The 14,070-nt window shown below is 39.6% G+C and overlaps 1 protein-coding gene across 1 annotated transcript in view; it reads right to left on the minus strand.

Annotated features, from left to right (window-relative positions):
* PIBF1 (progesterone immunomodulatory binding factor 1) overlaps positions 1 to 14,070 on the minus strand; it is an 80,781-nt gene that overhangs the window by 51,657 nt on the left and 15,054 nt on the right. Inside the window, exon 10 of the mRNA XM_081003035.1 lies at positions 8,750 to 8,848. Coding sequence (XP_080859161.1) covers positions 8,750 to 8,848 — 99 coding nt within the window. The remainder of the gene's footprint in view (positions 1 to 8,749; positions 8,849 to 14,070) is intronic.

Below are 14,070 nucleotides of genomic sequence, written 5' to 3' on the forward strand. Positions count from 1 at the left end.
GCAAACATTGGTTATTGCTGCAACTGACCATAAATTTTTAAGTTTCTACAGCAGGGTGCAACATCCCAGTACCACTGCCAAGATTTAAAACGTTTTTGGAGTTAAACTAAAACATGTATAAGATGAGTCATTGTGGCAGCAGAATATGTACTGTAGGAAATAAAAGCTCATTTACAAGTGGGAGAAACATACTCACACTTCATTGGCAGTAATTTATGGAACTTCCGCTCCAGTAAACATAATATTTAAAATTCTGGAAAATGTGTCTGTTTTCACTGCTGTTTTTATTCACAGATCTAGGATGACATTACAAAACAGTCCTTATGGTTGCAGCGTTTCTTTAAATTGTTTTTAAAATTATCAAATGGCATCCAGCAGTTTTATGAACTGCCATGGCTTTGCTTAAGATCAGAGTAAAGAGGGGAGCAAATTTTCCCAAGGAAGAATAAACTGAACAGGTTATACAAACACACGCACCATTACTTCAGTTAATTGGCCCAGAGTTTGTTTTTTCCAAATAGAATTCCAGCTTTTAATTCTTTGTAAGCTCTACAATTCACTTCCGGGGCTCCCATTTAGCTCTACACGACAAAATAAATGGGCTGCAGTTGGGAAAGCTCTGGAGGAGAGACAATAACCCACTTCTGCAAGCACAGATTTAACCCTAATTCCAATGTCGTCCCCCAACTTGAGTACACATCTTTACTTGGTTTGTTATAGGTGCATTGCTGCCACTCACTGTCACACAAAAAGCCAGTGCAGTGTGTGGTGGCAAAAAAGGGCAGGGAGGGGAGAGGAAAGAAAACAGAGAAATAATGTGTGCCATCCTAAATTCCTTGAAGGAAAATCAAGATTAGAATGTACCGTATTTTTCGTCCCATAGGATACACCTAGTTTTTTGGGGGGGAAATAAAGGGAAAATTTTTTTCCTTTATTTCCCCCCCAAAACCAGGTCGGGGAAACCGAACCAGGTTGAGGAACAGCGGGATGGCGGCGCTGCGCCTCCCTGCTGTCCCCCGAGCTTGTGGGACTGGCCGATGTCTGTCCGGCGCGAGGGGCGCTCTGCTTCAGGATGCCCTGCGCGCCGGGCGGCAGGCTGCTATCCGCACCGTGGGGAGCCTTGCGGGGAACTCCTGCAGGGCTCCCCACGCTGCGGATGTCTGCCCGGCACGAGGGGCGCTCTGCTTCAGGGCTATCAGCGCGCCCGGCGCTCCGGGAAGCAGGCTGCCTAGGCTGCGGATGTCTTCCTGAAGCACCGACCCCTCTCGCTCTCCAAGCTTCAGCGAAAGCCTGCATTCGCCCCATAGGACGCACCCAGATTTCCCCTTCATTTTTGGAGGGGAAAAAGTGCGTCCTATAGGGCGAAAAATATGGTAGTTTAAAAACACACACACACACACACACACACACACACACACACAAACACACACAGTAAAGTGCTGTTATTGGAGATGCCTCTATGTTCTTGATACCAGGAGGGTGGAAGAGCCAACTCCATTCATAAAAAAACCCATGTCCCTGCAATATACAGGAATTCACTCTGACCCTTTGTCTGTTCCACCTATCATAATGATGGACATGTTACTAGGGTAATATAAACAAACAGCTAAAAGAGTAACATAAACATAGCTGTGAAAACAGACAAGAGTTAATCATGCTGCTATTATATACCATCAGAAGTTTCAAGTCGCAATTTGTTTTAAAAAGCATTTCAAGGGCTATGAAAAGTAAGTTAAATCACCACTAGGATGCATTGTCCTAATCAAAGGATTAAATCAAGAAGGGCATAGAATACTGAAGAAGTCCAGTAGCAGCACAGATGAAAAATACACTAAAAGGTAGCCCAGCAAATAAAGCAATATAATCGGAAGATTAACCTGCAGTGTATATAATAGGGAATACTACATAAGAATATGTAGAAATTGAGTGGTATCCAGCTAAACGGTTCCACTAGCACAAGGACTTTTAGTTGTATAATGGAATTTCTCTATCTTCTCTTCTTCTTATGTGCACCCCCTAAATCTACTCCAGAAGGCTAGAAAACCTCCATAGCAGATTTAGAGGGTGCATGGGGACATTCCATTGTGTAGCTAAAAGTCCTTGTGCTAGCAGAACTGTTTAGCTGTATACCACCCTATGTTCAAAAATATATATGCTCACAACTTGAGGTTAACTTTTAAAATTTTAAGTGCTCCAGTAATTTTACCATGAGGGTAGGATATAACTGTCGTGTGTCTTTTACTGATTTATTATCTGAATCAATCAATAATAAAATAAAGAAATCACCAAGACTAACTGTTTTTAACCAGCAAGTCACACACATTTCTGTGGCTGGGCAGGGCATATTTTATTCATCTATGTCTCCTTAGGCTCAGAAGTAAACTGAGCTTCAACAGTCTTATCTTCAAACATATTATTATTTTTTTGGCAAAAGTTGAAGAAACAGGCACATTAGCTAGAAATATAGCTTGATGCTATTTTAAACACCATAACCGCCTTCCAATTTAGTCATTTTAAAATCATGGGATACTCACAGGTCCTGCAACATCACAAGATGTACAACCTGGTATCTACTGAAATCGTCTTGTTTCCACTCTGGTTAACCAGGGAGCCACCCTAACTTTTTCTGAAGTTGTAAATTGTTAAGTTTTGAAATGTCCATCTGTACATGTCAAAATATGTATTTTAAAATGAAGATAAAACACTTCCAAGTCCAACTGTGTCTTTTGCCATTAGAAGAACAATCCATCACAGTTTATCCTAGATCAGGACACATTTTTCCTTAAAACATAAAAACGAAAAGCTCACTAATTAAGGATCTCTCTGTATGTAGTATGCAATGCTAGTACTATTCAGGAGTAGACCCACTGAAGTTAATGGAAATGGCTAACTTAGGTTCATTTAATTTCAATTGCTCTACTCTTGAGTAGGCCTTAGCTGGATACAGCCAAATAACTCTGCCCTCCCTTTTTGCACCTCTGTTAAGATGGCTAATCTGCTTCAAGATTGCTGAGCCTGCCTATGCAGAAGCATGCCTCAGATTTAGAAGGTACAGTGGTACCTCGAGTTAAGTACTTAATTCATTCCGGAGGTCTGTACTTAACCTGAAACTGTTCTTAACCTGAAGCACCACTTTAGCTAATGGGGTCTCCTGCTGCCGCTGCACGATTTCTGTTCTCATCCTGAAGCAAAGTTCTTAACCTGAAGCACTATTTCTGGGTTAGTGGAGTCTGTAACCTGAAGCGTATGTAACCCGAGGTACCACTGTACTGGTTTTAACAATGTGCTTGGTGTTAGTGCCCAATTGATTAGCCACCAAATATAATATTGGCGAGTCTCCAACTTCTAAGTTAATATACATATATGAGGGGCATCTTTCCTGTGCAAAACATTCTGCAAAGGAGACCATTCTGCAGGTGCCATAGCAATCAGATATCACCAGGAGAGAGCCCTCTCAATACAGACACCCCAATCACGGAACTCTCTCTCTAGAGCTGCTTATCTAGTGCCTAGAATGAAAAGTTTTAAGTGTCAGCCATTTGCACACACATTTAGTTGATTTTAGCCATTTGATGCCATGTTGATGCTGTTCCTTTCATGGTTTTATTATCTTTTTCTCTAAGCCACTTTGAAAACTGATTTGAAATTACCGGAGGGGAGGGGGTGAGTTAAATAAATATAATAAATAAATGCTTCCTTTTGTTTTTTACAGGTCAAGTTTTTGCCCCACTGCTTTTTAATAAGCCTTTGTTTTCCTTTTTAAAATAGCAGTTGGTGAATCTTGCCTTGGATTAAAGCCAAGGCCAAAAGCTCAGCCCTCTGGATTCTAAGCTCAGTCTTTAGAGAGGAAGCGTTAAACACCATTCTTTTAAAGAAGAGAGATGCAAAGACTTTATGCCAAATCCTGGTACTGTTGCATTTTGGGTTCTTTGTCCATCTGTATGTAAATGTGTTGCCAGAGTGGTAGCTACTCTGAGTCAGAAGCCAATGTGAAAGCAAGTCATCTTACACCTCTTAAGCAATAAAAAACCAAACCACAGAAGTGCTGGGGAGTTCCGAGTGCAGAAAACATATCCTTGAATTTGTGACAGTGTGACTTCCGAGTCTTCCAAGAGACCCTCTTATAGGCACAGTACTTACATGGACATTTTCTCAAGTCAGTTTTCCTTACTGTCAAGGGCAAAAAACCCCACAAAGGGAGGCAGGGACAGCTTTATTTGTGGAGATATTTTCCATAAATGTTGCCCAAAGAAACTGTGAAAGCAAAACCAAAGCAAAGCAAAGCAAAGCGATAGGTTCCAGCTACAGACACTAGACATTATGGAACATTGAGGCAAAGCAAGGTCAGAGGTTGATGCTCCTTCTGCACTATTGCCGAAAATTTCTATGCTGCATTCATGTCCCATTAATAATAGTCGAAAGGGTCTCTTTTTGTCGAAAAGTCAAATGCTACTTTATCGTAGAATGAAGGCAGGATAGCAGGCAGGTATCACTATTTTCAGACTGCATGGATTTTTCTTTAACTTTTAGATTCAGGATCAGACTGTTTCACAAATAAATGGAGGCTTATGGAGACAGTTAAGGAGTACATGTCTTGCCATAGTTAGTACACAGGCTGAGACCCTACCTGCCTGCGGACTGCCTCGCTAGAGTGGTGCGTGCTCTGGTTATCTCCCGCTTGGACTATTGCAATGTGCTCTATGTGGAGCTACCTTTGAAGGTGACCCAGAAACTACAACTAATCCAGAATGTGGCAGCTAGAATGGTAACTGGGAGCGGCCACCAAGAACATATAACACCAGTCTTGGTACACTGGCTCCCAGTATGTTTCCGAGCACAATTCAAATGGCCTCGGCCCTATATACTTGAAGGAGTGTCTCCACCCCCATTGTTCTGCCCGGACACTGAGGTCCAGCGCCGAGGGCCTTCTGGCGGTTCCCTCACTGCGAGAAGCGGAATTACAGGGAACCAGGCAGAGGGCGTTCTCAGTAGTGGCGCCCACCCTGTGGAACGCCCTCCCATCAGATGTCAAGGAAATAAACAACTATCTGACTTTTAGAAGACATCTGAAGGCAGCCTTGTTTAGGGAAGTTTTTAATGTCTGATGTTTTACTGTCTTTTTAATATCTTGCTGGAAGCTGCCCAGAGTGGCTGGGGAAACCCAGCGGGTTATGGGTGGGTTATAAATAATAAATTATTATTATTATTATTATTAATGATCGCTTATTTAAATTTTTATGTAGTTTTAATTGTATATATGTATAATTGTTGTAAACAGCTCTGAAAATTTTAATGGAATTGTGGTATACTGGTATTTTAAAGAAACAAATAAACTAGTCCAGTGATAGTCCATAAGGCATACTATCCAAACAGCATTATAACAATTATAGATGCTTAGGAAGTTGAGGTAGTTTTAATCTCTTTTAGCATGTTAACTTTTGCCTGTTTTAAAGTACTGTTGTAAATTTTTCTTGATCTTCTTTTATTTTTGAAGGGTTTTTCCCCCACTCAAGTGGTGTATAAATTTTATGAAATAAATAAATAAAGATAAAAAATAAACAGCATGCTTAAAAGTCTGCCCACAGTTTCAAACATAGTTTTACAATTACAGCGGACTGTCGGGTTACGTTACCTTTGGGTTGCGAACGTGGCAAACCCGAAAGTGTATACTTCTGGGTTTCGCCGCACACGCATGCGCAGAAGTGCTCTATCGTGCCATGCGCATGCGCAGAAGCGGTGCCTCATGTTGTGGACTTTTCGGGGTACGTAAAGACTCCCAGAACGAATTAAGTTCGTATCCGGAGGTCCACTGCATTTTGAAGTTCTAAGAAGATATTCCATATGACAATGCTACACCTTTTTGATGGGGTCTGTGATGCATTTGTAACCTATAAAGTATACATGTTTAAATGCATAGCTACAGTTGAACACGGGGACACAGGTGGTGCTGTGGTCTAAACCACAGAGCCTAGGGCTTGCTGATCAGAAGGTTGGCGGTTTGAATCCCCTTGATGGGGTGAGCTCCCGTTGCTCGGTCCCAGTCCCTGCCAACCTAGCAGTTTGAAAGCATGTCAAAGTGCAAGTAGATAAATAGGTACCGCTCCGGCGGGAAGGTAAACGGTATTTCCGTGTGCTGCTCTGGTTTGCCAGAAGCGGCTTAGTCATGCTGGCCACATGACCCGGAAGCTGTATGCTGGCTCCCTCGGCCAATAAAGCAAGATGAGCGCTGCAACCCCAGAGTCGTCCATGGCTGGGCCTAATGGTCCCTTTACCTTTTTACAGTTGAACACACATTGTGGAGCTTGATAGCTCATGAAGTGGTCACCAGCTTGGATTGAAACATGTTTAGTGCATGCAGGACAGCACTTCCAGTTGCACAAAGGAGGAAGGGTCCCATGATTTACACCAGATCTCCCATCCATCTGCAGCCCTCTGTGCCACACCTTGCTCAAGAGTCTCCCAACCCTGGATTGCCTTTTTGGGGTGGTTCTGGGGTAGTATGTTTCCTATTAATCATTTGCTGGCTAATAATTTATTTTTCCTAATTAGTGTTTGCCTTACGTTGCCTTACACCTTACATCAACGGATATTTTCCTTTTCTGGAACTTGTGATTCGCCGTAAGCAATAGTTTTTGCAATTGCATAAGCACAGAGAAAACAGCTTTTCGGGCTGATGTAAGCGATCAATTACTTCAGAAAAAGACAAGATTCTATAACTAAAAAGAGCAGATTTTAAAATCTATGTTTGAGTTTTAAAATATGCAGAGTTACTGTTCAATTATGATGCTAATTTTGTTTCTGTTTTATAAACAGGTATTGGACTAAGAAACTGATTTATTAGTCACCAGAATAAAGTTATAATAATTGCACTCACTAGAAAATTAGGTGTTAGTTACACTCTTCATCACATGGTTTGCCAGAGGCATTTCTTAACTGCCAGTCAGGCTAGGCAACATTCCATATACTTTGTATAAACAAATATGTTTGGAAGTTTCAGATTATACCAACATTGGTAACTAGGGCTTGGTTAGCAACAATACACTTTTGTCTTTTTGATCAGTCCTGAACACCCCAAGTACGTGCTCATACAAAGAAATGTTATTTATTGATTTGGCTGCATGTTACATCTAATCCTGTTGAATCAGGATGGCTTCAAATAATTAACACTTCCTTTCCCTTTGGTTCTGCCCTCTCCCCTCCGTATGACCATGGGTCTTTGGGATACCTATGCTCTAAATTATTTTAAGATATGAATGTATGGGGGAAATGAAACAAGTTAGCAAACAATGGCTGACATCAACAACCACACAGTTGCACAATAGAAATCCCCTGGCGCATCACGACTTCCACTTTCTCCTTTCCCTCTTCCAGCACCCTTCCCCTGTGGCGCGAGCACACACACACAAACAAACAAACAAATCTGACCGGTGAGCTGGCTGCAGGGGAGCGAAGAAGAAGGAGAAGTCACATTGCATGAGCAAATACGGGATATGTTTGATAAAAGTCAGCAAAAATACAAGGTTAATCCAGAAGTGCTTTGTTTAATGATAAAATGACTACAGATATTATTTTTAATGGACAATTTGCTAAAAACCAAAGTACGTATAAGCATCTTTCCCAGAAATGCTGATTTCAAGTTTAATAATATATTAACAACCTTATATGTCGTAATTTTATTTTGACCTAATTCAGTTGAGACATCCTAATCATTAATTTATACTCTTTACTGCTTTATATGCAAGAAAATCAAATAAGACATGTCACACTTTAGAAAGAGACCAGAGACCAAAAACATATTAGTATATATTCTTTAAAAAAGAAGCTTACTGATATAAAAAGCTTTCACATAAGCACAAAACTGTCATTAACATCTGTCATAAAATTTCAAAATGGATTTACTTTCACATCAAAAGCCAAGTGATGTTAGTCAGTAATAAAAGATGCTACACTTTTATGTCACCACTTGCAGTCTTATGAAAATCTCATGACAAATATGAAAATGACCGACAATAAACCAAGACTGTCTGCCAAGTTCTTTCTCAAGAGAAGAGAAGAGAAGAGTTCAATAGCATGACTGCTGTGTCAAAAGCTGTAGCACAGATTTTATCGTAACACTGATATAACAGCCTTATGAATGAAGCAATAAGTGACTTCTGACTTCCTATCTGGTAAGAATTTCCAGCTGGCAAGCTGAGTGAGAAAAGGGGCTCTAAGGTTGAAGGAGCTAAGAACAAGGAGCCATGAGGTTGAATGACTAAAAGAGCGGGACAGAGACAGCAGTTAACTACCTAAAAAAGGTTGTTATGCAGACAAATTAACAGTTGTAGTGCAGTATGTCCATATTGTCAATAAACAGAATGTTCCACAGCTTAGCACGGAGAGCCAAAGGAAATCTCTAATCTTTGCTAATGGATTCAAGATGCCAATAAAGACAACAACTACCAAACTACAGTTCAGGAAAATATACATTCGTTGGGAAGTTTACTTTTTTCTGCTAAATTTTCAAATGGTTTACTAGAAACTTGGCTTTTCCAATTCTTCGCTCCCAATAACAATTTACACTAGTTAGCTTGTCAGAGATCTAAATATGACAGCCTGGACAGGGTGAAAAGACAAGCTCAAGCTGTCAAGCACAGTGACACCTCTGAACAAGTAGTTTGAAACCAGAAACCTCAACTTTATTTGTACAAATGTTTTAAGTCTCTTTTTAAATAAATGTGAAAGGAAAAAGAAAGGTGAACGTACTTACTGTTCTAAAAGCTGCTCATGTTTTCCTAAAGCATCTTTTTCAGCTGCAATAGCTCTTTCTCTCTCAGTCACAGCATTATCTCTGGCTTCTCTTAAATTTCTGAAATTCAAAAGTGTTTCAGAGTAAATGTTCCTTTTATTCTCTAGTATATTTTCACAAGTTATGGTACTGATCTAGTTTTTCTGTAACTGAGCTCCAACAGGGGAAAATCTGGTTATGTGCGTACGTTTTTCTTTCCATGCTTCGTCCACCAATCCCCTCAAAATTTCATAGAAACTTCTGTTATGTATATAGATAGAATACTAGCTTATTAATTCCATTTATGAATCGCTTCCTATGAAATATCTCAAAAAGATTAACAACACCATCAACAATAAAAACCATACAACTTCATTACTTATATAAAAACCGATTCCAATCTAATGCAGATACAAATTGGGATTAAAGATCTCCACTTTGAAGGCTTGTTGAAAGGGTAGGTGTAATAGCAACAGATCTGTCAGAGAGTAGAACTTTGCAGGGGTGTAGGAAAGGAAACTCACAAAGAGCTCAGGAACAGGGAAGCAATGAGATTTTGCTAGTAGTAACTGGAAAGACCTAGCATCTAAAAGCTGAGAAGCAGAATGGTAAGGTCTTCAAGATAAGACAAGTTAACATCAGGGAACTACAGCAATAAAGGATAGGGGATAGAAGATACCTGGAAGAAGGCTATATGAAAAAGGGAAATGGTAAAATAGTTGGAAACTGTGGGCAAGAAGGGTAGAGAGAAACCACAAACAGGGTCTAGCAAGTGTACCGTGAAGCCACAAGTGGGCAAAGGAGGCCAAAGAGATGGATTTGGTCCCAAGTCACAATGTGGAATTGCTGTGCAGATCACATCCTTGTCCATCTAGGCTAGCATTTTCTTGCCAAGGTATGAAAGAAACCGTCCCCTCCTGTTTTCTGGAGTCAAATGTGTGTGTTTGTGTGTAATATATATGAAGGTTCCATTTACCTAACATAATTAGCATCAACTGATAATACACTGATACCATGTGTGAAGATAACCAATATATTTTTTAACCACCCAAGGCAGGGGCCATCGCCACATTTTCCTCAAGTCCTCGCTGGAACAACTCTAACCAGACAGGCAGATACGGTATACATCTTCAATCTATACTGTACAAAATATGGCATATGACCTATGATATAGAAATCCTTGTACCGGTAGACAATGCTTTTTTTCTTTAAATGAATGCACATATAACATATACTTCATTTTATATACTCTGTATTTATTAGGGCTGACTTGGAATTGGGGTGTGTGTGTGAATTTTAGACATTTTTATAACTCTGTAGTGTCACATGGACCTGAGATTCATTGTATGGTATTCTGGATTGCCTATTTCAGTACAGTGTCACCTGCCCTGTGGAGCACACTTATCACTGAGGTCAGACTGGCAACCGACATAGGTTGTGAAGCATCCAATAAAATATAAACAATTTTTCTAGATGGTATAAACAATTAGGCGTTTTTGCTTTGTTTAGGATTGTGGTATTTATTTTAATGTATACCACTGTGGTACCATTTTGGTGTTTGGTGGCTTATACCCTTGCCTGATAACTAAATACGCCCCCCCCCCAAGAGTAGGTAGTAGTAATACAATTGCAATCCCCTTACTCACTCAGGTGCCAGCTAGACTCATTTTTTAAAATAATATTTTTTATTATTTTTAGCATACAAATTTTTTTAAAGCATACCACACAAATTATTATACATATGTCCTTGTTTGGACTTCCTTCAGCATCTCTGATAGCCTTCCGTCTTGATTATTTCTCCTGCAATTCTTAACTTAATATTGCCTTTACCTTTTCTAACAAATCATTTCTCCCTTTCCATTTTTACAATATTTCTTAATATTCACCACTGGCCATGATTGGGGGGGGGGGGGTGTTCTGATCATCACAAATACTTTTCAGATACTCAGTAAATTTAGTCCAGTCTTTGGTAAACCTCTGGTCCCGCCGGTCTCGGATCCTTCCTGTTAGCTTGTCTAATTCTGCGTAGTCCATCAATTGGTGCCAGCTAGACTCATATTCTGAGTCTATAGTGCTGATTGGTTGAAAGTGGCTATGTGATAACATCACGGGAGGCAACTAACCTAATTCAGAGTGAGGGCAATGCAATTCAGGATGAATTACCCTCACTCTGAATAAATTTCACTTGTTTTCCGTAATGCCATCACAAATCTGATTGGCTGATTGAAGAACATACTGTTCCCAGAATGAAGGCTGAAATGTTAAAGCTTATCAAAGCTACTGAAAAACCCCTTTCATGCTAAAATATTTGTATCACAGCCCTACTATTCTTAGTTCTTCCTAATTTGAGACCTAAACTTTCTTAAGCCCTAGCTCCTATATTAAATTTATGCTCATAATATCAAATATTCACCTATTTTATGAATATGTGTTTTAACATGGCAGTTGTTCAGAGATTTCACCTTTGAAGTTTCATTGTTTCTTTTGAGGGGGAGAAATGCTGCATTAACAATTGCTATTTTTAGATCAAAAAGCAGCTCTCATTTAGCTATAAGGCTTTTAAGCTTGAAACACTAGGCTCAATTCTCACATTACTTTTTGATGTGGGTGCTGCTTCACAAAGTGACTTTACCATATCATTGTCATGTGGTAAATATTTCATGCGAATGCTGTTTATTCTGATGTGGTATGCTAGATGTCATTGTGTAAAATAATAATCAAATGAAACACTTCATGACAATTATGTTTTAGATCCACCTTCTCCATTCTGGCACCCCCCAAATGTTTTACTGGAACATCCCTCACCACTGGCCATGATGGGGGGGGGTGTTCACCCTCATCCCAAACACCGCCTCACTGATTTTACTATTAACATCCCTTGCCTATAAAACAGAAAATTTAAAAGTGGTGCAGATTTATGTAACTACTACAAGATGAAAAAGTCAGACTCTGTTGCCTTATGTACAAATGTTGTACAGGCCTTCAAATACCATTTCATGAGGAGAATTTTCCTAACAATTTACCATTTTAAAATGGTCTGTATCTAAAAAATAAAATAAATTCTCAGAGGAAAACATTTTATGGTCAAAAGTTATAGATGGTTAGGTCTGTTTTTACTTTCTTTGAATAATGGTGTGTGCTCATCTGCCAAATAATAATAATGGGAAAACTACAACTAAGCCAGTGAACAACAGCAACAAGAAACAGGGAAACTAAAAACAAAACACAAAGGGATTCAAAAATATCAAGTGAGATGCAACTGAGGAACACTTTCCATTGTGACAAGGCTGATTTGTATATTTCCAACAACAAATAAATAAATAGAACAGCAGAGCATTCATTAAATGAACAATCAAATATGTATCCTCTAAGTCACTTCAGGTGCATTTGTGTAAATTTTTAGGTGTACACCCTACTCTGATTCTTAATCTTACTAGGATTGATTCACACATCACATTTTCTAAGTGTACACTTTAAAGTATTTTAAATGCAAAGAAAGTAACATTGAATGCAACAAACAGTTATTTGCAAACATGTAACACTCAGTAGGGTGCCAATAATGCCTTTGCACTCAGTGTCAAATCTAGGTTTGCTGTTTTGTAATATGTGTAAAATGGCTCAACGCAACATTTATAAGCCCAGAGGAATCTTCAAGAACATTGCAAGGGATGTTATAACAATCCCTTGAGAGAAATTTGCTTTGCCTCAAACCAGAAAAAGGGATCTTATATTATCCTTGGGAAAGGATCTAATGCATATGGCTTTACGTCAGCAAAACATTCTGTATCTTTCACAAATATATGTAATGCTAATGAGCTAAGGAGACAAACTTTCTGGGTTCCGCCTTCTTTCCTCAAAAAACAGTGAGCTTATTCTCTTTCCTTCCTTTAATCATTTTGCCCATTTTCCAGCAGCATGATGTTGAGTGTTTTGCATATGTTTTATGAACATATGAAGCTGCCTTATACTGAGTTACATCATTAATAATAATAATAATAATAATAAATTTTATTTATATCCCGCCCTCCCCAGCCGAAGCCAGGCTCAGGGCGGCTAACAACAATAAAACAGTACAAAAGTACAGCATAAACAACAGTCTAAAATCATTCGTTATAAAATTAATTAATTCAAGCCACTGGCAACCATTGGGCCAGAGCTCCGCGAAGATTGCCGAGGGAGGGAGTCAGGCTGTGCCTGGGTAATCTTGCCCAGTCAAGTCTACTTTAACTGGCGACAGTATGATGGGTTGAGTGTAAATAAGGATTTTTCTATCTATTCATATTATATTAGATGCTGACTGTCCTGAGACTGGCTGAAAAGGTAACACAGGCCTGTCAGAAAAGGCTTACAAAATGATACAAAGTGAAATATTACTTTAGCTGGGAATACTGTTTGCAAGGGATTTATTTTAGCTATTCTTGCAAAAGCTATAGTCGCAAAGAACCAAACACTTTTCTTTAAAGATCATGCACTGATAAAATGATTCCTGCAGCTTCGAAAGGAGTTGAAGACTCTTCTGCTACATCCTTGAACTGCTATGTAAAGATATTGATCCATAGCAGCTACTTTTTCAAGAGCATGTTCTTTTTTTGGGGACTAAAGTGCACCTCAGCTTATGTCACTAGATCTGTTGTTTTCAATGCAGAAAACTGTTGTTCCTTGAGTTGATTGACTTCTTCCTGCAAGCTCAAGTATGTAATTTGAAAGTCTGTTTGTATGAAAGTCACCTCATTATTTCAAAACTGGTGCTGGAAATGGGACTGCTAGTCTTACCTGAAAGGTGTTTCTGACTGGGCGCTAAGATGCCTACAAGTGGGATTGTGTCCCCCCTAGCATTCAAAAGCGGGAAGCATTGTCACTCCAAAGGAGTTGTTCTGTCTCCCTCCTCTGGAGTCAGTTTCCTGCTTGAAGCAGATCTTTCAAACACCATATCCTGTTCTTTTGTCTGTGCATTGTGTCATTGTGTCTTCATGTGCCTTAGTCAGGGAGAAAAGAGCTCCTGTGGTTTCTCCCTCCCCAGTTGTCTTAGTGCCTTTTCTTCTCCTCAGTTTTGCTTGCCTCTGTTTGTGTCAGAAGCACCTGTCTCCTCAGGGCCCTGTTACATCTCCACTGTACCTTGTGTGAATCATGCTCCACTCCTTCTCAATTAAATTTAACCTGCTGCCATCAAGGAAAACAATAGCCCTTGTTCAAAGTTAACCCAACCAAGAGTCTGTCAGTATGCTTGTGTGATTGTCCTTCCAAGTGGAGGGAACCCTGTAGCTGTAGGCTAGGCAGACCTAGAACTCCAGCCTGTAACAATG

The sequence above is a fragment of the Podarcis pityusensis genome, assembly GCF_964106645.2.
Source record: "Podarcis pityusensis genome assembly, chromosome: 4".
NCBI lineage: Eukaryota > Metazoa > Chordata > Lepidosauria > Squamata > Lacertidae > Podarcis > Podarcis pityusensis.